Source organism: Channa argus, chromosome 21 (genome assembly GCF_033026475.1).
Source record: "Channa argus isolate prfri chromosome 21, Channa argus male v1.0, whole genome shotgun sequence".
NCBI classification, from domain to species: domain Eukaryota; kingdom Metazoa; phylum Chordata; class Actinopteri; order Anabantiformes; family Channidae; genus Channa; species Channa argus.
The window spans coordinates 15964762-15984229 of NC_090217.1; the positions used below are offsets into that span (position 1 = coordinate 15964762).

A 19468-nucleotide genomic window follows, 5' to 3' on the forward strand; every position below is an offset into this window, starting at 1 on the left:
TTTTGTAAATTCACAAACAAATGAATGTCCAATTAAAAAAACAAAACAGATGTGAAATGTCCCTCCTAAAAGCTGGGGGGGGGGCTGAGCAGGGCCACAAGATGAGAACCAAAGTAAATGAGACTGAGGAGTCCAAGGCAGGTTGACCCAGAAATGCTAGGCTGGGTAGTACAGGATTACAAACAAATAAAGTAAAATAAAATTCACGTGAAGGTATTTTATTGCATGTGTAAACATATTTTAACTGAGCTTGTATTAACACGTAGTAGCTGTTCTGTATATTTGAATCTTTCATGGCATTATCTTAATATGTCTAAATCTTATGCTTCTGTTTCGACAATATCCCTTCGACAATTACTTCCTTTACTTGATTATGAAATTAAGACACCTGTGGCTGGAGAATCAGATTTTTGGAGTATTTCAGATTGCGTTGCAGGGTCACGAGGAAGGTGAAGGGACACGGGCACAGAGGACCAGATGGGACGGAGATAATCTACGTCTGAATGAGAGTACGGGGAAGAACCATGATGAAGGGCAGAAACATTAGCAGACATGAGGGAAAGACAGACAGAAGAGTGAGGAACAATAATATCCAAGGTCATCGGCATCAGAAAGTGGACGATCAAATACCTGTTAAAAAGAAAAGGGGAATGTGTCATAGAAATAAAGAAGAGTGCTGCAGGGTGGAGAGGATGGAGAAGTGTGTCCGGAGAGAGCGGTTATAAAAGCGTATCTGCAAGAATGACAGAAAAAGGTTTTGGATCCACACAAACCAGTACTGAAGTGTGAAGTAAAAAAGAAAAACAGTTTGGGTTTTTGAGGTTGTTTTTTTTTTTTTTTTTTACTTTGCAGTACAGAAATCATTTGAGCCCAAGATGTTTTGTTTTTTTTAAACAGTTGTTCAAAACAGAAGATAACACACGGCTCTTATCAATTCAATACTACAGCAGTACACATTTGGTCCTTCTTAAGCAATTAGTCAACCGCACTTCCCATCAATCTGCCGTTAATGCTCAGGGTTGCCACCGTTTTGCATAATACAAGTTATAATACGTCCCTGCTGATGCGTTATATTTTCTCAAGCTGTTGAATTCAGGTTCAGGTAGTTTATGCTGGACTACAGATTCCCTGTGGTTTGGCTTACAGTTAACTGTCTGGCTGTGCTGGAGATTAGACAACATAGTGAGTACAACTATATAAAAGAATCGCACAAACACTCCCCTAAACCATTTTGTTTCATGAGATGCGATGATGCACAAGGTCTGAGGTGGCATCTCACACAGCTGTCTGCTGGTGATCCGCCTGAATTTAGAGAATTCTCAGCTACTCACATGATTTTATTCAGACACACAATACTCAGCCATCTCTCTCTCTCTCTCACACCCCGACATGAAAAATACCTGCAAAGACAAAATAAGTGGCGTGTAGATATTATACATCTTCCAAACACCTATTTTACAATGACACAAAAATACCCCTCACCCCGGTCCACTTTGTAAGATACTGATTATGAATTATGTTTTATTTTTATTTTGGCATCTTTGGACAATGCATCATCTCACTATGATGAAGCAGAAAAATCTAGGATGTTAATGTATTTTAGGGCATAACCAGTGTTTGGGCCGACACCCATCTGGATGTAAATATGAAAAAGCACAGCTACCTCCCTGAACCATATCCAACAAAACTATCTCTATATATGTTGAACTTCCTTATTGGGCAAACCTTTATCTGGAAAAAGCAGCCTGCCCATTGTCGTGTACATTCTGTGTAGGTTTTCTATATGTTTGTAAGATTTCAGTTGCCCAGAGTGTTGTCTTTCATAATCAGGAGTGTTGCAGACACTTTGCCACTACTCTGCGGCATCGCCGAAGATGTCCTGCTTCTTGCGCTCCATCTCGGCAAAGTCAAAGTCTGAGCCAGTCATCCTCCGATAGATGTCCTTGATGTCATCACAGGTGGTTTCAAAGTGAGTTGTGGCGTCATATGAGCGGGAGATGAAAATCTAGAGGGGAGAGAAAAAGGTCAAACTGTCTTTTAAAAAATACAGGGTTCCATGCAAAATAAATACTCTATGATAGCAACTAATATTATTATTATTATTTTTTATTTTTTTAATGGAGATAAACAGGAAATATAGCTGTTTTTTTCCCCGGCTCCTCGTGTTGCATGCCCAAATGTGTGAAGCACTATATAAGTGCAGGCCATTTACCACAACTGTACAAAACCTAAACTTTCATCCCATCTGACTGATGATACCTGGCTCTCGGTACCCAGATCAGTGGGTGCATACAGGTCACTAATGCTGACAAACTTCTGCTCGATGGGCTCCAGTAGGTCCAAGGCGGGCTTGACCTCTTTCTCAGGGTCATTAGTCTCCACTGTGGTGCTGGCAATAGCGATGTATTTACCCTGTGCTGCCACATTGTGAGCAAAGGAGATCATACAAACGTAGATGTCTGGTAAGAGGAAAAAGGTATAGTCACATTATGTGTGTTGGGTTGACAGTCAAAGTTAAGTTGTCATTTGTAATTGTGAGACTTAATTGTTAATTGTGCACATTATTTCATTTGGCTTGCTGTGTTTGCACCAATTGTGAGTGCCCACTGTGCCGAACTTCCATACAACACTCGTGTTTTTAAAATATTTTGTCTTCTAAATGTATTTTTTCTATTTTACATTACACAGAATCATAATCACTGTGAAGACTTTATTTGTTCTCACCGTGCTTTCTGTTGACTTGATTCTGGGGGATGATGATCTGGCAAGAGTTGATGTCACCAGTATTGGCAATGGGGTGACTCAAGACGCAGATGACTCTGATCACCTGACCCACTTTATTCGCTCGATCCATGACGTAGCTGGGGTCGCAGATCAGCTGCTTGCACCTGGCAATCTGTGGTGGGCAAACAAAGCCGAGGGTCGAAGAACAGGTTTAGATCCTGGAGCTGAACGTAACAGGTGAATGCACAGACATTTTAATAATAATGTAAATGAAAAGTCTTTATTTTACAATGCCTGTGTGTCTAGATTAAACAATAACTTTAACAAACATCTAACAACTTTCTTAGAAAATACAATATCATGGTTAATTATTTCTGACTTTTGTAGCAAGACAAATCCACTAAAGAAGTACATGCCGTTCATAACAAGCCCGTATTCTTTGGCTCTATAAGTCACTAATGACATGTTTAAAACAGGAATGCAATCTTTTGAGAGATAACTGCTCACCTCTCCCTCAGATTTGACTCCCACGACCTTCCCGTTCTCCATCACAATCTCTTCAATGGGCTTGTTCAACATGTATGTGCCACCATAGATAGCACTCAGCCTTGAACAGAATAACAATATCAAGATGTTACTTCCTACTATCGAAAGACAAAAGCTGAATGATGGTAGTGAGGTATATGATAATACAAGTATTGTTAATGTCTGACAAGATAATGTTAAAAAATGACTACATTTTGAACTGATATGGTCCAAGAAGCAAAGCACACAGTAAACAAATTTCTAAAGTTTATAAAGCACAGATAACATTAATAACAACTACCCACTGCCATTTAGATTTACCACTTCCAGGAGCCTTATACAGGTATTTCATAAGGAGCATTTTGTACACAACGCACGTGGGAAAGTAACACTAATAAATTGCAGCTGCTTGAGTTTCAGGGCCCTGTTTTTAAAGTAGACAAACAGTTGTAGTTTAGTGTGGGACTTGAATTGAGCGGAACTAGTACGATCTCTACCTTTCCTAAAACTAAAGCAGCCTAATCTCAGTTAGATTGTGACAAAGGTCAGGGTTTAAATTATACTGTGGGAGATTATGCAAATTATCACACTGGAGAAAACTTGATAGCATTGACACTAAAAGTAAAAATAAAAGTTAAAACTCCCCCATGCAAAGCCACATATGAACAAGAGCCAGAAACCCTGCTTTCTCTGAGCCCAAGATTATTTAAAATGGACTGAACTGAAGGGCAAAACTGTCTTTTTGTTGGATGACATAAAATTTGAAATTGTTTTGGTAAATCATAGAGGCTGTATAGTAAAGTAATATAAAAAAAAAGTATTCCTGGATAAATTATTTAGCTAATCTCGCAATTAATATTATGTTGATGAGATTAAAAAAAATATGTAAGGGGGTACTAACTTCTTCATGACTGTGAAAAGGAGAGGGACCATCTGACCTATCAGTGCGCAGTTCAAAAGTGTGTGCATTAGTGCGCACGACATGATTAACTTGCACATTTGAGAAGGCAGCTCAAGCTACCCAAGTTCTTTGAGCACTGAAAAGGAAATACAAACAGAAGGAAGTACGTCCTACCTGGCAAAGCCTTGTGGCAGTTCCCCCAGACCATACAGTGGGTAGAGGTATGGGCTCTTGCCATATCTGGCCAGAGACTCACTGTAAAGCTTTATCCTATTAATTGTTTCAATGCAAGGTTGATCCAGGTAGCTGAGTGGAGAGATATGGTAAACATTTAAAACCCTAGTGAGTGTACAAAATCTCACAGCAGAGGGACACACTTTCACAATATACATCGTGGTATCGTAAAATTTACACTAGTGAAACAAATAAAAAGATTACTGACTCGTCTGTTCGGTAGAGGGCGAGGGAGTGACCAGTGAAGTCAATGACTTCCTGGCCAAGGCTAAACTTTTGGAAAATGGCCCTCATCGGTGTTTTGTTGGGATCAACGCCTTCCATGGTTTTGGGATCATTCTCATCAAAGTTGGCAATGAAGATCAAGAACTTTCTGAAGCGTCGTTTTTCAAAGAGCCCCATGAGACCTTTAAAATGCACAAAGCTTCGACTTAAACAACATACAGTGAGTGAAAAGTGGGCATTACACCGTCATTGTAAGTGCAGTCATTTCCCCCCTGTATTCTAATGACTTACTAGATGCCAGAGCCTCAGTCTCAGTAGATGGGACTTTATAGATTTTGCCCGCCTTGTAGACATAGCTCCCCTCAATCACTTTGAAGTCCAGGTAGCGAGTCACCTGCGTAATCAGCAGCATGCGGACCAGCTGACCTGAGAAGCACATGAACACATTAGTGTTACTAAAATCACAATGTAAATGGGTCATTCAAACACTTATCAAATAGAGCATTGTCGTATATTGAGCTTTAAAGAGCAACTCAAATATTCTACTTGCTTAATATGACAGGTTAGAATAAGGTAAGCCATCACTTTATTGATAAACCTAGGAGGAAATTCCTTTGTTACACCAACATGTCATCAGGTAAGGAGGAAGTAAGGTTTCTAGTTTAGAGAGTGCAGCTCTCAAGTTTCAATTAACTGCCATATATCTTCCATGTGTTATCCCTCCAGATGACACCTTAAGATTAGATAACTTTGGTGGTTGAGTTCTAAAGGAGCAAGTAAACCAAGACTTAAACATCTGTAGTATGTGAACCTTAAACAGAAACACTGCAGATAATTTGTTGACACATTGCACACCCTTCAGTTTAACAATTGAAGTCTAAGTCCCAACCTTAAGCTGCATGTGATACACTGGTGAGTGGTTTAATCATACCATTGGCCATGAGGAATTTAGGGATGAGGTCGACATTCCAGTCCCGGCCTTTGCCCATTGACTCAGGAGGTTTGCCGGGAAGGCTAAAGCGCTTGTAGAGCTGTGGGGGAGACAGAATAAGACTTGATTCAGGTTATAGTCAAAAATGTGCCCTTATGCCAAAGCAGCATTCCGTAAATCAAGGTACCCCTTAAAGCTGCGCTTGCTTGCGTAAATCCACTTTAATTTCAGGAAATACTATTTTCACATACATATATTTAGATAATTACTTATCGCAATTCCACAGTTCGAGTTTCTTTGCTTTTGAATTTCGATCTGAACTCCCTACTATCACAAAGTCAAACCACAGGATTCAGAGATGACTCACATCTTCAAGCGGTGTGATGGATGCACTCTCGGCTCCATAGTAGGAGTTTCGGTCCATGTGCAGAACCTTTTTCCCCTTCACTGACATGATCCCTGATAAGATGCATTCCTTTTGGGAAAAAACACAAGAGCACATTAAACATTTTGTGGTACACAATCAGCCATTTACAAATAAATAGGTAGTGTGATCCGTGCTGGGCATGGCTGTGGCATTTAATCCTCTGACCAAATTGTTCTGGCCACAGTTGACAGGTTTAGTTGTGCAAAGTCCTCCACAACAGTCATAGTGACACATAATACTTGCTTTAGTCAGCAACTTAGCTTAGTGATTGACCTTTGACATTAGGGATGTCACAAGAAGTAGTACTTCAGTAGCAAGGCAATACTAAAATTCTGAATACTTAAGAGATACTTGTTTTCTATGGAAAAGATGGCACCAAAAGTACCATAGTCAAAGATCGAAGGCTTTCGGCTTGTCCCTTTAGGGGTTGCCACGGTGGAATGTGTGCCGCACGTTGATGTGGCATCTGATTTTATGCCGGATGCCCTTCCTACAGTAACCCTCCCGTTTCTTTTTCTTTAAACCAGGGTCAGGCCCGGCACCAGGGTTGGCCTTGGTGGCTGGACGGGGCCACGCCTGGTGGGGTGGGATCGCATCCTAAGGCTCTACCACTGACCCACCAGTCCCCCTTTACCAAAAGTATAGTAGATGTCAAAAAAGCACCTGAGAATGTGATTTCTCTGGCATTGACAAGAGCATGTTAATAACAATACAAATGTAATCTGACACTAAAAGCAATGAGGAAGAGGAAGGCAGTGTTATAACCAAACCACACGGAAAAGCGTGAAGTGCAGGTGCAGCAACAAGTCTGCTGTGACTTGTGGAAAAACACACACATGCTGCACGGAGACGTTTTGCCTAACAAGTTATCCACTAGTACCACTATACAAGCTGTGTTTCAGAGCATTTAGAAACTAGGATAGATAGATAGAAAAAAAACAGTGACGGGAAACAATGCGGTCATCATTTTCATGTCTTAGTGATCTATTTTTCTGCAGTAAGCATCATCGTGTTCATTTTTCTTTCTTTCAAAAAGAAGACAAAACTATGTTATATATTATTAAAATAATAACAGAAACATATCTGTAAAGCTGGAGGATGATGACAGCTTTCACAGGGATTTATGTTCCAATGGCTTGGTAATGATGAGAGTAAATGTGAGTCTTTGCCAGAATCTGGAATCCTCAAAGACCTTAACACGATTAAAGCAGCGTGTATGTAGATGCAACAAAATAGAATGTGGACTACTGAATGACAGCTACTACTCACAGTTCACACGTATGTAAAAAAACAACAACAATGCATTATATTTTCTGATGGTGATGTCACCTACACTTCCACTGCAAAAAAGCGACACCAGCAGTTTGTGTGGAGTTTGCGTTTGCTCATACATTACCTTACACTACTAAATAATAATTAGTCAGGCTATACTGAATGGCCAGCTGGTAATATTTATCCCAAAATCTCGGTCTATATTAATTCCCACAGCTTATTTTATCTCGAATCATCTCGAAGCTGGGAGCACCACATCCATACTTATTGGAGCAGGAGCAGAAGCAGAAGTAGTGCAGCAGCCAGGTAAACCATGACACTAATGTACTGTAATGTCAGGCAGAAACTTAGGCCAATTGAAAATATATTACATATATTACCCATTAAAATTAGAGTGAGAGGGTGTCATGCAGTAAAGTCTAAGAAAGGGCAGGAACTGGGTGGGTCTCTACAGGTCATAAAGATATAATCACATGATCAAATTGGCAGAACTGAATCACATGATAAAGCAGAAAGATAGCAGGTTTGATTTTACTAGACTACAATTTCTTACAAGTCACAACAATCTGTTGAGTCCAGTATTAATGAGGCATCATTTACCAACCTAAAAGGGCACTGGCTGTTCCAGATTAGTCACTGAAGGACTTGTTGCTTTTCTGTGCTGATTAATAATAAAACATTCTGTCACATTATGTGATTGTGGAAATAAGTGTTTGTTGCAGTCATGACCAAGTTTGCTCACTGAGTTACTAGGTTTAATTAAAATTTATATTTTCAGGTTTTCCACTGTACTATGCAGCATAAAACTAAACTGTAGTTTACTGCATTTCTTCTTTCACTGTTTTTGTTTCAGAGCAGATTAAAGTTTTACATGCACAACATGTGAAAAGCTTATAAACTTAGATAGGAACGAGCTGGCTTCAGCACAACTGATTTTTTATAACTGTACTGTAGTTTGCAGCAGTATCAGATATACTTGGTAGTAGTACTAGAAATCTTTGTTTTCTAGGTTTTTATGTCCACATGTGCTGACCTTTATCATGTGTTTGAAGACAACCAATGTATCCATTTTGTTTCATTTAACACCATTTCCTCGTTTTAAAGGGCTAAATGCCAGTAGCAGCTGCTAAAGTATCCAAGCATTGAAAAAACATCCTGGACTTTAAGACATTTGTGTCATCATCATAATTTCGTGAAGGCAAAAAGGTCTAACCTATAGTCCGGGCTGTTCCCCACCATCAGTCTTTGTTGTCAAAGCGATCTCTAGATTTTCCTCAACCCTCAATTGCTTTATCCACTGAAATGCAGCCCTAATTACCTCTCGTCTCATCCCCAAGTCACATAACTTATCAAATACGATAAATAAGAGGAATACAAACAAGAGCCTCGCTGATAATGTGTTTTGTATTAGCACAAAGTATAAATAAATGTGATTTTGATCATTATTACATTGAGTAATAAAAGGTGCCACTGATTGCAGATCATATTCAATGTATGTCTACAAAATTAGACTATAAATAGTAGGGCTAACTACACAGAAATCACTTACATTTTCTTGAGTATACTGAAATTCAGCACTGCACAAAGAGCTTTTTCCTACTAACACTTACATTACAAAAAAAAAAAAAACAGCAAACAATCTGTGACTACTTTTTGTGGTGCAATGTAATGCAAGTACAATTACATACACACAGTAACAGGAAACAACAATGTTTAGAAATGTATTTATAAGCCTATCAGAGTTCTGTGTACTCTAGAGAGGTGTTTACTAGAGTTAGCAGCAGAAAAGGAGAAGCTGTGATTTGAATAAGGGAACTCTAAAAACCCATGGGAAACTACACTGGACTCCCTCAGCCTCCATCTGCAGCACTTTAAAAAGGTGGCTGGCAGTCAGTCTACACTCTGAACGTACTTACTTTCAGTTCCTTAGTTTTGGTGGGACCACACCCAAATGTGAGCTAAATCAACACCCTGCCCACCAAATTTAAACCAACCCTCTTTCTGCTGGCCCTGTTACTACCTCCGTCTCCTCTGAGCTTCAATAATTAAACGTGGAAGTCTACGTTTGCTGTAACACAGAAATTAACACTTAGAAACTGCGCATGGCTACGTTCGGCCAAAGATAATACTTTACTGAAGAAGTACCCAGTAATAAATTAAGAACAGTCCAGATACTGTAAGGAAATCATGTGCCCGGGGGTGGGGGGTTTTCAAGACATGCTTCGGCCATGTAGAATTGACAGCAAGGCCTGTCAGGGAGTGTAATTTTGTCTTTGAGGTTAGTGCTCACAAAGTTAATTTCAGAGCAAACAAACCCCGCATGTACATGTACATATACAGGAATAGCTCATACGCCACTGCCTCACAAGAGATTATAACTGATCAGCTATATATTGTATCAGAAATAACTTCTGGTGAACTTTAAACGTCATGAGTTAACGTTTGCTCCATATTCACATTCCTCCGTTTGCTTGGTTTTAGAAGTGAAAGAGGCGAATGATCTTAAACTTTCAAACTCATCTTATTCAGGCTGTAAGTTAAGTTAGACCACTGCATTTTAGAAACAGCCTGTCGAGTCCACTGTACGACAACTTTAGACACAACCCGTGTTCGTTTGCTTTGCTGAACACTGGCTACCTTTGCTAAAACTGCAACCAAATCGACATAAAGTTAATGTAATAGGCACCAAAAATCAGTCGACGAAGCAGTGGCATGTCGTTACTCTTTCGTTAGCAGGCTAATTAGTTAGCTTAATTTAGATCAGCTAATGTGAACAGGCTACCGTTAATAATCCGCGTTATAATCTTATCCACACTGAGAAAAACTACCCGAATTTGCGTTACACTTCCATATAAGCTGTTAAATTAGTTAGTTAGCCGCATTCCGACCCGATAGAATACTCGCTAACCACAAAAGGAGAGCGCTCTGAAAGTCTCTTTTGTACGTTAACAGTCGGTATCGGTAATCTTTTTAGACACCGATAGCAGGTAGTTAGCGACGTGCTAACAGCTAGCGTTAGCTATTTCGCTCCGTTCCTACTAAACAACCCCCGCTCTCAGTCAGCGAGAGCTACTCAGCTAGCTACTTAGCTCTAGCCCTGTTGATTAGGCCCAGTTAGCTCAAAGCCAAACTGGCAATAGCTATCTGCGTTGTTAACAGGTTGCAAATGACTTTCACGCTGCGGACCGGATTCTTTGACTGATTCTCACCGTAAGCCCGGTGCCCAGAACGATAACGTCGTATTCTTCATTCATTTTTTCCAAATTTTTACTCCTCAGTTGCTGCAAAATCGGGTGAGAAAATGGAGACCTGCGGGGCTGGAAATGAGATGGGGTTGCGGTGAAGCGTCAGGAGACTCGTGGGAGGGGTTTCTCAGCTGTCAATCAGTTCGGAGACGAGGCGCAAAGTGTCTGACAACTGCGAGTATGTAGCGGGAGGCCAGGAGAGTCAAAATACTGAGAGGTCCGGCTCTTCCATTTGGGATGTTATAGAAACCATAACCTTTTAAGTTGTTCCATTTTAATTAGTTCACATTATCTTAGAATACGGTTTAATATCAAAACAAATTGTATTTATAAATCGCCACCATATTACCTGTAACCACATGTAGATCTTACAGGTATTTGTTCTGTTTTTAATTCTTGGACATTCATTAACCTTGAATTCTGTCAGTGTTCCTTGCATGTTTTGACTCTCACCATGCACTTTAAATAAATCCCAGATGTCCCAATCATTTGCGATTCCCTGAAGATCGACCTATCATCATCCCATAACTCACGAGTAATTCTGTATAATGTATCATCATGTTGCTTCTTTCTTTGTGTTGCTGGAGTGGACTTGCCTCACGGTTGTCACACCTGTTTATTAAACCTAAAGACAGTGAGGAAAGTAGCCTCTGTGTTACTCAAATCCCAAGTAAGTCTTTACTAGTTATAGTCAGCAAGCTACAAAACATAAGACAATAGTGGTAAAGGGCTTAAAAATAACATAATTTCAGAACCCAATTCATTCAAGGCAAAGAAGAAACTTAACATTTATAAAACAAATCTCTCTAAAAAGTTTAAAGTTGTAACTTTATTTTATCTACACTCAAAAAATGTATTCGCATATAATTTATGCGCATATCAGTATACATGTATTTTTATTATAATACACAGAACCTAAAGTGATGATGGATGTGGTTCACCACATTTAAACAGTTGCATTATATCTGGTTTCTTAGTGAGCTGCTGTGCTGTTGTGCCGGATGCATCCTCTGAATCATTGAGTCCAAGCTGCAGAAGCGTCCTGGCTGCTTCTGCATGTTGCCCGATGCAAGCCATATGAAGAGCTTGAAAAAAGAAAAACAGAGGGAGAACATTTAGCCTGCTTTATTTGTTGTCGTTCAGACTTCTATTATCTTCATGTGGCAAGGCATTTGAAAATGGAGACTAATCTGAAAGCTTTACTGTGCATTCAAAGTAGAAATAATCTACATTCATTTAGCTGTTTTATCACATTATCTTGTGTATTGGGGGGGTCCCAAATCAGTTTATTTGGTCCCAGTCGAATGTGATACCTTCAATATTTAGTGTCAGCCAACACTAATTCAGTTTCAATACTTAGATCTACCTACAGTAATTGTCCATTAAATATGTACATAACATACTAAAATTGAAATCTATCTGACACGGTGTTTTTCAGGAGCTTTTTGATCCAAATACTGATGATCCTGATTCAAGTATAAAGTTTATCAGCTTAAATAATTGGTGTGATATATAAATGAAAGAATAAGTTGGAGAATGTTACTCCGAAACCGACAAGACTGTATCCTTTAGAGTGATTTTGAGCCGAGACAAGGTTAGCAGTAAATGCAGCGTCTAACCCTAAACCTCACCCTCTGGCTGAACAGAAGAAGCTGTTGTTGACACCCCCATGTCATCCATAGCTGTGTTTATGTTTAGTTGGCACAACCATGGGTCTAAAAACTACGTAAAATGGCAATAACTAGGAATTTTGACAACAGAAACGTGCTGATCACACACTTTCAACCTGTTTTGGAAGTTCAGGTGGCCTGCAACAAATCTATGGCATCTCCATAACACTAGCAAATCTTAATAATAACCCAGATATCAGCTATTTCCTTTCACCTTGTCATAAATGGACCTCTCACTTGCCTTTGTTATAGACTTGCAGTAAAAACATAGTGTGATCAGGCTGTCAGCATGTTTGGAAGGAAGGGACTGCATAGAGTGTAGGTCAGTCCTGTTCGGAAACCCTCAGAGCCTAAACTAGATAGTTGGTGGGGCATGATGATGCAGACGGCCCAGATCAGCACAGAAACTGTGCTGTAGAAATGTAGTATTGGATTGGGACATCTCTAAAGTGTATGTGTGAAGAGCTCACACATACACTCACACATACACTAGATACATTTCCTAAAGGGGAATAGAGTCTCAGGGCACTAATGCGAAACCAAAGCAAAAGGAAATCACCTACCAGTTCTGCCTTTTTTATCCCGAGCATAAAGATCTGCCCCCAAGTCTAGCAGGGATCTTATAGTGGACGTGTGGCCCTCCTGAAAAACACAGGTTGAAATGAGAATAATTAAATGTATCTCACATTTGAATATATCTGATGTGTGAATATATAATGAAACTACACCAAAAGCCATAATTTGAATTCACATTCTCTGCTAATAATATTTTAGACATATATTAGTGAACTAAATCATTAAGACTACAGTGATTTTTTTCTAGAATGAGATGCTGATGCCTTTTTTAATAAGAATCAATTGCACCTAGGATGATTTGTTTGGAAATCACTGATCTAACCTTTGCAGCGTAATGCAGAGCAGTGAGCTGGATGCCAGTTGCTCTCTGGTTCACCTCTACACCAAGGTCTTGCACCAGGAACCGCAGGGCTTCATCCTGGCCAGTGACAGCAACCTGGTGCACTGGCTGAGCCCCAAGGATGTCACCTGCTGTTGGGGATGCCTGCAGTGGACGCAAGTTAGCCCGCAACAGAACATATATATTTAATTGCTGAAACAATTCTCTTTTAAGATTTAGTCTACCTTGTGCCTCTCTAAAAGCAGCCTGGCCACAGAGATGTGCCCGTTCCTGACTGCATCCATAAAGGGTGTGACTCCACAGCTGTCTGTGCTGTCTGGGGTGTAGCCACATCTGGAGGAAGCCCAGTAAAGGTGTGGGTCAGTCCAGTTCAAGTACACTTTTTATTTGCGGAGTCAGCTAACTCGGCAAACAGATGCACAACTTACACATATCATAGTTTCTAGCTGCTTTTGTTAGGACTATTCCCTGAAAAACAGGTCAACCTACCTCTCCAGCAAGATCTTTGTAACCTCCTCACAACCGTGCATCGCTGAATGATCAACAGAGAAAGCAGGATATAATTGAACTCCTCATCATATCATTCCATTATCAAAGCTCACACTCATAATAGATCTGACGAGCTTTCAAAGCCCTAAGAATCTGAGATCTCATGGGATCTTCTGGCATATCAATCAAACCAGCCTGACATCAGGACATATTTTGCAGGTATCCTCTTTGCCACGTGTGAAAGCTTAGTTTACTAAGATATTTTAGTGTTTCACCTGCAGTGTGCAGTGGCGTCCTGCACGTATTGCTTTCTGTCTTCCAGACATCTGGTGTGACATAAAGCAACTCCTGTATGACCAGAGGATCGCCCTCCCTGCAAGCGATGTGGAATGAGTTCCAGCCATCCTTGTTTCTCAGCCCAGGATCAGCACCATGACGCAGCAGCTCCTGGATCACATTGAGGTTCCTCCGAGTGCAGGCCATCATCAGAGGAGTCCTAAGAAAGATAAGTCAACAACTTAATTCAAACAAGTGAAATCAGTTATGTTATGTACAGTTATGTTCAATAGTCACTTATATAGCGCTTTTATCCAAAGCACTTTACATTGTTGATTCCCATTCACACACTGGCTGCCATGCAAGGTGCTCACCTGACCCACCGGCAGCAACTTGGGGTTCAGTGTCTTGCTCAAGGACACTTCGACATGTATGGGGATGGGGATTGAACCACTGACCCTGTGCTCAACTGCCTTACCAACTGTGCTACAGCCGCCCATGTTACAAGCGAAAACACAATTCTATGGGAAAAACATTGCTTTTATACTGTACAATCAAATTAAAGTCATGACACTGTGACATTGTAAGAAATGGTTTAATTTTTCTTTAAACCTTTAAATTTGACACCATCCAATGAGTAGTTTATACTCATGAGTAGTGAGTTGTTTATTAATAGTTTGTATTTTTAAATAGGTAAATATGACTCCACAAAAACAGTATAATTACAGAAACAAAGAACTGGAACAAGCAGATGTATTAAACATTATTATCACATTTATTATTATTATTATTATTAAGCTTTTATGTAAACTAGGCTTTACATCAGCCCTTTTCCATAGCGTTCGAAAAAAAAAGGAAGAAAAAATTTTCTCCTTCGAGCCGGATTCGAACCAGCGACCTAAGGATCTCAGCATTTAGCCACTACAGTCCTCCGCTCTACCAACTGAGCTATCGAAGGGTGCTTGCATACCGCGCCTGACAGTTGCCTTTTCAAGCTAACACACTGCGAAAAACGTTCAGAAAAATGAATTGCGATCACGATGACACCGTCATGCTCACCAGTCAGCCTTCTTCAGACTGTCTACCTTGGCCCCCCTCTGCAGCAGGTAGCTAACACAAGCCTGATGACCCATGGATGCAGCTTCATGTAGCGGCCTCTTGTAGTCGTTGTTGTACACCTCCACATCCATGCCCACCCGCTGGGTGAGATACTCCACAATGTCCAGGTGCCCGTGTCTGGCAGCGTAGTGCAGCAAGGTGTCTCCTGACCGGCCAAAGTGTCTCCCTTTGACCGTCTGCACCGCCTCCGAGCCGCCTAAACTTATCCGTTTCTCCAGAGAGCGTAACTGTCCCTCCTGAGTGAGCTTCAGCAGCACTTTCAAACTGTCTTCATCCATGCTGGCTGGTGGTTAGACGCCGCTTCTGCAAAACACAGGGGTCCTGCAAACAGCCCGAGAATCATTACTGTGAACTGTGTGAAGACACGCTGGACACGAGTGTAGCAGTTTTGTTTTCGCAGAGTTGCAAAAAAAGAATGGCCTACCATGACCTTACACCGTGCTGAGCAATGCAAATGAAAAGTTTTAATATCTAAATTATTATCGTTTTCCTAATAGTATAATAAACGGTCGTATTAACTGGGTACCCACAGGTACGAGTTTAACTTAACTGCAAGTTTCAAATACGTTATAATATTCCCTATTTACTGAACTTTAATAATATATTAATATTCCTAATTACCTTAATAAATATTTAAAGATGGTGCGTTAGATTTTAGTATTGACCCATGATCACAAATATCCACATAGACCTAAAACAGGAGTTCGTTTAACCAACCGGGGTCCAAACGACCCAAACTTAACACCGGAAAAACATTAGCTGTCTTTCCTAGCAAAAAGACGCGCTTAGCATTATGGGAAGTGTAGTTATTGGTAAAAACAACGATAAAAGACCCTAAAACTGTTTTAGATTAGTATTTTGTGACAGGATTGGCAGACCTAATAGTTATTATCTCGTATTAGCACATAAGCAGCATAATTAAGTATATTTGATGTAATTAGTGTTGTAATAATTGTTTAAATGAATGTCTTTTCATTATTGATAAAGAAGCAAATGAAGAGCAAATCTGTTTTCACACACACACATTACTGTTTCCAAATCTCTGCTATCACTCTGTCAGATGGGGTCGAGTCAATTCAGTTTCTGGCTAAATGGCACAAATGAGGAATCAGAGCCCTGGTGAACAAGACGAGTCCCATCTGGAGCGAGGAAGGAGAAAAAAGGTGGGAGGGAAGAAAAGTGGGATTGTTGGTGAGGCTGAGTCTCGGTCCTCAGAGGTTTTACAACATGGACCATGTACTCCAGCAATGAGAGTGACCATAATCACCACCTTCTCTTTCTGGTGAGTACAGTTCAGCCATATCAGATATGAATGTTAGATATAAATTGGTATTGAGAATGTTTACATTAAGTCAACAGTGACACATCTCTGCTCACTCTGGTTCTGGTTTCCTGAACAAGGTTTGAACAGTTTTCTATTGTGTGAATATTGTGTGGTATGCAAGCAACGCCTGTTGTACAGCTACAAGTTACTTTTTGTACTGAATGATTGTTTGGAAATCACTGATCTAACCTTTGCAGCGTAATGCAGAGCAGTGAGCTGGATGCCAGTTGCTCTCTGGTTCACCTCTACACCAAGGTCTTGCACCAGGAACCGCAGGGCTTCATCCTGGCCAGTGACAGCAACCTGGTGCACTGGCTGAGCCCCAAGGATGTCACCTGCTGTTGGGGATGCCTGCAGTGGACGCAAGTTAGCCCGCAACAGAACATATATATTTAATTGCTGAAACAATTCTCTTTTAAGATTTAGTCTACCTTGTGCCTCTCTAAAAGCAGCCTGGCCACAGAGATGTGCCCGTTCCTGACTGCATCCATAAAGGGTGTGACTCCACAGCTGTCTGTGCTGTCTGGGGTGTAGCCACATCTGGAGGAAGCCCAGTAAAGGTGTGGGTCAGTCCAGTTCAAGTACACTTTTTATTTGCGGAGTCAGCTAACTCGGCAAACAGATGCACAACTTACACATATCATAGTTTCTAGCTGCTTTTGTTAGGACTATTCCCTGAAAAACAGGTCAACCTACCTCTCCAGCAAGATCTTTGTAACCTCCTCACAACCGTGCATCGCTGAATGATCAACAGAGAAAGCAGGATATAATTGAACTCCTCATCATATCATTCCATTATCAAAGCTCACACTCATAATAGATCTGACGAGCTTTCAAAGCCCTAAGAATCTGAGATCTCATGGGATCTTCTGGCATATCAATCAAACCAGCCTGACATCAGGACATATTTTGCAGGTATCCTCTTTGCCACGTGTGAAAGCTTAGTTTACTAAGATATTTTAGTGTTTCACCTGCAGTGTGCAGTGGCGTCCTGCACGTATTGCTTTCTGTCTTCCAGACATCTGGTGTGACATAAAGCAACTCCTGTATGACCAGAGGATCGCCCTCCCTGCAAGCGATGTGGAATGAGTTCCAGCCATCCTTGTTTCTCAGCCCAGGATCAGCACCATGACGCAGCAGCTCCTGGATCACATTGAGGTTCCTCCGAGTGCAGGCCATCATCAGAGGAGTCCTAAGAAAGATAAGTCAACAACTTAATTCAAACAAGTGAAATCAGTTATGTTATGTACAGTTATGTTCAATAGTCACTTATATAGCGCTTTTATCCAAAGCACTTTACATTGTTGATTCCCATTCACACACTGGCTGCCATGCAAGGTGCTCACCTGACCCACCGGCAGCAACTTGGGGTTCAGTGTCTTGCTCAAGGACACTTCGACATGTATGGGGATGGGGATTGAACCACTGACCCTGTGCTCAACTGCCTTACCAACTGTGCTACAGCCGCCCATGTTACAAGCGAAAACACAATTCTATGGGAAAAACATTGCTTTTATACTGTACAATCAAATTAAAGTCATGACACTGTGACATTGTAAGAAATGGTTTAATTTTTCTTTAAACCTTTAAATTTGACACCATCCAATGAGTAGTTTATACTCATGAGTAGTGAGTTGTTTATTAATAGTTTGTATTTTTAAATAGGTAAATATGACTCCACAAAAACAGTATAATTACAGAAACAAAGAACTGGAACAAGCAGATGTATTAAACATTATTATCACATTTATTATTATTATTATTATTAAGCTTTTATGTAAACTAGGCTTTACATCAGCCCTTTTCCATAGCGTTCGAAAAAAAAAGGAAGAAAAAATTTTCTCCTTCGAGCCGGATTCGAACCAGCGACCTAAGGATCTCAGCATTTAGCCACTACAGTCCTCCGCTCTACCAACTGAGCTATCGAAGGGTGCTTGCATACCGCGCCTGACAGTTGCCTTTTCAAGCTAACACACTGCGAAAAACGTTCAGAAAAATGAATTGCGATCACGATGACACCGTCATGCTCACCAGTCAGCCTTCTTCAGACTGTCTACCTTGGCCCCCCTCTGCAGCAGGTAGCTAACACAAGCCTGATGACCCATGGATGCAGCTTCATGTAGCGGCCTCTTGTAGTCGTTGTTGTACACCTCCACATCCATGCCCACCCGCTGGGTGAGATACTCCACAATGTCCAGGTGCCCGTGTCTGGCAGCGTAGTGCAGCAAGGTGTCTCCTGACCGGCCAAAGTGTCTCCCTTTGACCGTCTGCACCGCCTCCGAGCCGCCTAAACTTATCCGTTTCTCCAGAGAGCGTAACTGTCCCTCCTGAGTGAGCTTCAGCAGCACTTTCAAACTGTCTTCATCCATGCTGGCTGGTGGTTAGACGCCGCTTCTGCAAAACACAGGGGTCCTGCAAACAGCCCGAGAATCATTACTGTGAACTGTGTGAAGACACGCTGGACACGAGTGTAGCAGTTTTGTTTTCGCAGAGTTGCAAAAAAAGAATGGCCTACCATGACCTTACACCGTGCTGAGCAATGCAAATGAAAAGTTTTAATATCTAAATTATTATCGTTTTCCTAATAGTATAATAAACGGTCGTATTAACTGGGTACCCACAGGTACGAGTTTAACTTAACTGCAAGTTTCAAATACGTTATAATATTCCCTATTTACTGAACTTTAATAATATATTAATATTCCTAATTACCTTAATAAATATTTAAAGATGGTGCGTTAGATTTTAGTATTGACCCATGATCACAAATATCCACATAGACCTAAAACAGGAGTTCGTTTAACCAACCGGGGTCCAAACGACCCAAACTTAACACCGGAAAAACATTAGCTGTCTTTCCTAGCAAAAAGACGCGCTTAGCATTATGGGAAGTGTAGTTATTGGTAAAAACAACGATAAAAGACCCTAAAACTGTTTTAGATTAGTATTTTGTGACAGGATTGGCAGACCTAATAGTTATTATCTCGTATTAGCACATAAGCAGCATAATTAAGTATATTTGATGTAATTAGTGTTGTAATAATTGTTTAAATGAATGTCTTTTCATTATTGATAAAGAAGCAAATGAAGAGCAAATCTGTTTTCACACACACACATTACTGTTTCCAAATCTCTGCTATCACTCTGTCAGATGGGGTCGAGTTAATTCAGTTTCTGGCTAAATGGCACA

The 19468-nt window shown here is 40.6% G+C and overlaps 3 protein-coding genes and 2 non-coding genes across 5 annotated transcripts; all 5 read right to left on the reverse strand.

Annotated features, from left to right (window-relative positions):
- Positions 1 to 822: 822 nt before the first annotated feature.
- On the reverse strand, positions 823 to 10607 carry gdi2 (GDP dissociation inhibitor 2). Its single transcript, XM_067489824.1, has 10 exons — positions 10449 to 10607; positions 5908 to 6015; positions 5541 to 5640; positions 4901 to 5035; positions 4593 to 4791; positions 4325 to 4456; positions 3232 to 3331; positions 2725 to 2896; positions 2260 to 2459; positions 823 to 2005 (listed from the first exon to the last, which is right to left on the reverse strand). Exons 1-10 carry the CDS (start codon positions 10491 to 10493, stop codon positions 1853 to 1855), a joined length of 1344 nt encoding a protein of 447 aa, XP_067345925.1. The 5' UTR covers positions 10494 to 10607; the 3' UTR covers positions 823 to 1852.
- A 585-nt stretch (positions 10608 to 11192) lies between these two features.
- ankrd16 (ankyrin repeat domain 16) lies at positions 11193 to 15232 on the reverse strand. The gene is made up of 7 exons (XM_067489825.1): positions 14895 to 15232; positions 13835 to 14055; positions 13560 to 13602; positions 13295 to 13403; positions 13053 to 13214; positions 12718 to 12796; positions 11193 to 11569 (listed from the first exon to the last, which is right to left on the reverse strand). The coding sequence occupies exons 1-7, from the start codon at positions 15230 to 15232 to the stop codon at positions 11400 to 11402; spliced, it is 1122 nt and encodes a 373-aa protein (XP_067345926.1). The 3' UTR covers positions 11193 to 11399.
- Positions 14706 to 14793, reverse strand: trnay-gua (transfer RNA tyrosine (anticodon GUA)). Its single transcript is given in 2 exon segments — positions 14706 to 14741; positions 14757 to 14793. It is a non-coding gene; the product is annotated as a tRNA-Tyr (tRNA).
- Positions 15135 to 19269, reverse strand: LOC137106486 (ankyrin repeat domain-containing protein 16-like). The gene is made up of 7 exons (XM_067489827.1): positions 18991 to 19269; positions 18310 to 18690; positions 17250 to 17470; positions 16975 to 17017; positions 16710 to 16818; positions 16468 to 16629; positions 15135 to 15275 (listed from the first exon to the last, which is right to left on the reverse strand). Exons 2-7 carry the CDS (start codon positions 18645 to 18647, stop codon positions 15225 to 15227), a joined length of 924 nt encoding a protein of 307 aa, XP_067345928.1. The 5' UTR covers positions 18648 to 18690; positions 18991 to 19269; the 3' UTR covers positions 15135 to 15224.
- On the reverse strand, positions 18121 to 18208 carry trnay-gua (transfer RNA tyrosine (anticodon GUA)). The gene is given in 2 exon segments: positions 18121 to 18156; positions 18172 to 18208. It is a non-coding gene; the product is annotated as a tRNA-Tyr (tRNA).
- Positions 19270 to 19468: the final 199 nt, after the last annotated feature.

Excerpts from the sequence above, each read along its gene's own strand:
- LOC137106486 (XM_067489827.1), bottom strand. The coding sequence starts at position 18,647 with ATGGATGAAGACAGTTTGAAAGTGCTGCTGAAGCTCACTCAGGAGGGA. Across the intron at positions 17,471-18,309 it reads AGTCTGAAGAAGGCTGACTG|GACTCCTCTGATGATGGCCT; the intron begins GTGAGCATGACG and ends TATCTTTCTTAG. Across the intron at positions 17,018-17,249 it reads GACGCCACTGCACACTGCAG|CGATGCACGGTTGTGAGGAG; the intron begins GTGAAACACTAA and ends TTGATCATTCAG.
- ankrd16 (XM_067489825.1), bottom strand. The coding sequence starts at position 15,232 with ATGGATGAAGACAGTTTGAAAGTGCTGCTGAAGCTCACTCAGGAGGGA. Across the intron at positions 13,404-13,559 it reads ACAAAGATCTTGCTGGAGAG|ATGTGGCTACACCCCAGACA; the intron begins GTAGGTTGACCT and ends GGCTTCCTCCAG. Across the intron at positions 11,570-12,717 it reads GGATAAAAAAGGCAGAACTG|CTCTTCATATGGCTTGCATC; the intron begins GTAGGTGATTTC and ends TCTTTTTTCAAG.
- gdi2 (XM_067489824.1), bottom strand. The coding sequence starts at position 10,493 with ATGAATGAAGAATACGACGTTATCGTTCTGGGCACCGGGCTTACG. Across the intron at positions 4,457-4,592 it reads GCCCTCTACCGAACAGACGA|CTACCTGGATCAACCTTGCA; the intron begins GTCAGTAATCTT and ends CTCTCCACTCAG. Across the intron at positions 2,897-3,231 it reads GAGTCAAATCTGAGGGAGAG|ATTGCCAGGTGCAAGCAGCT; the intron begins GTGAGCAGTTAT and ends TGCCCACCACAG.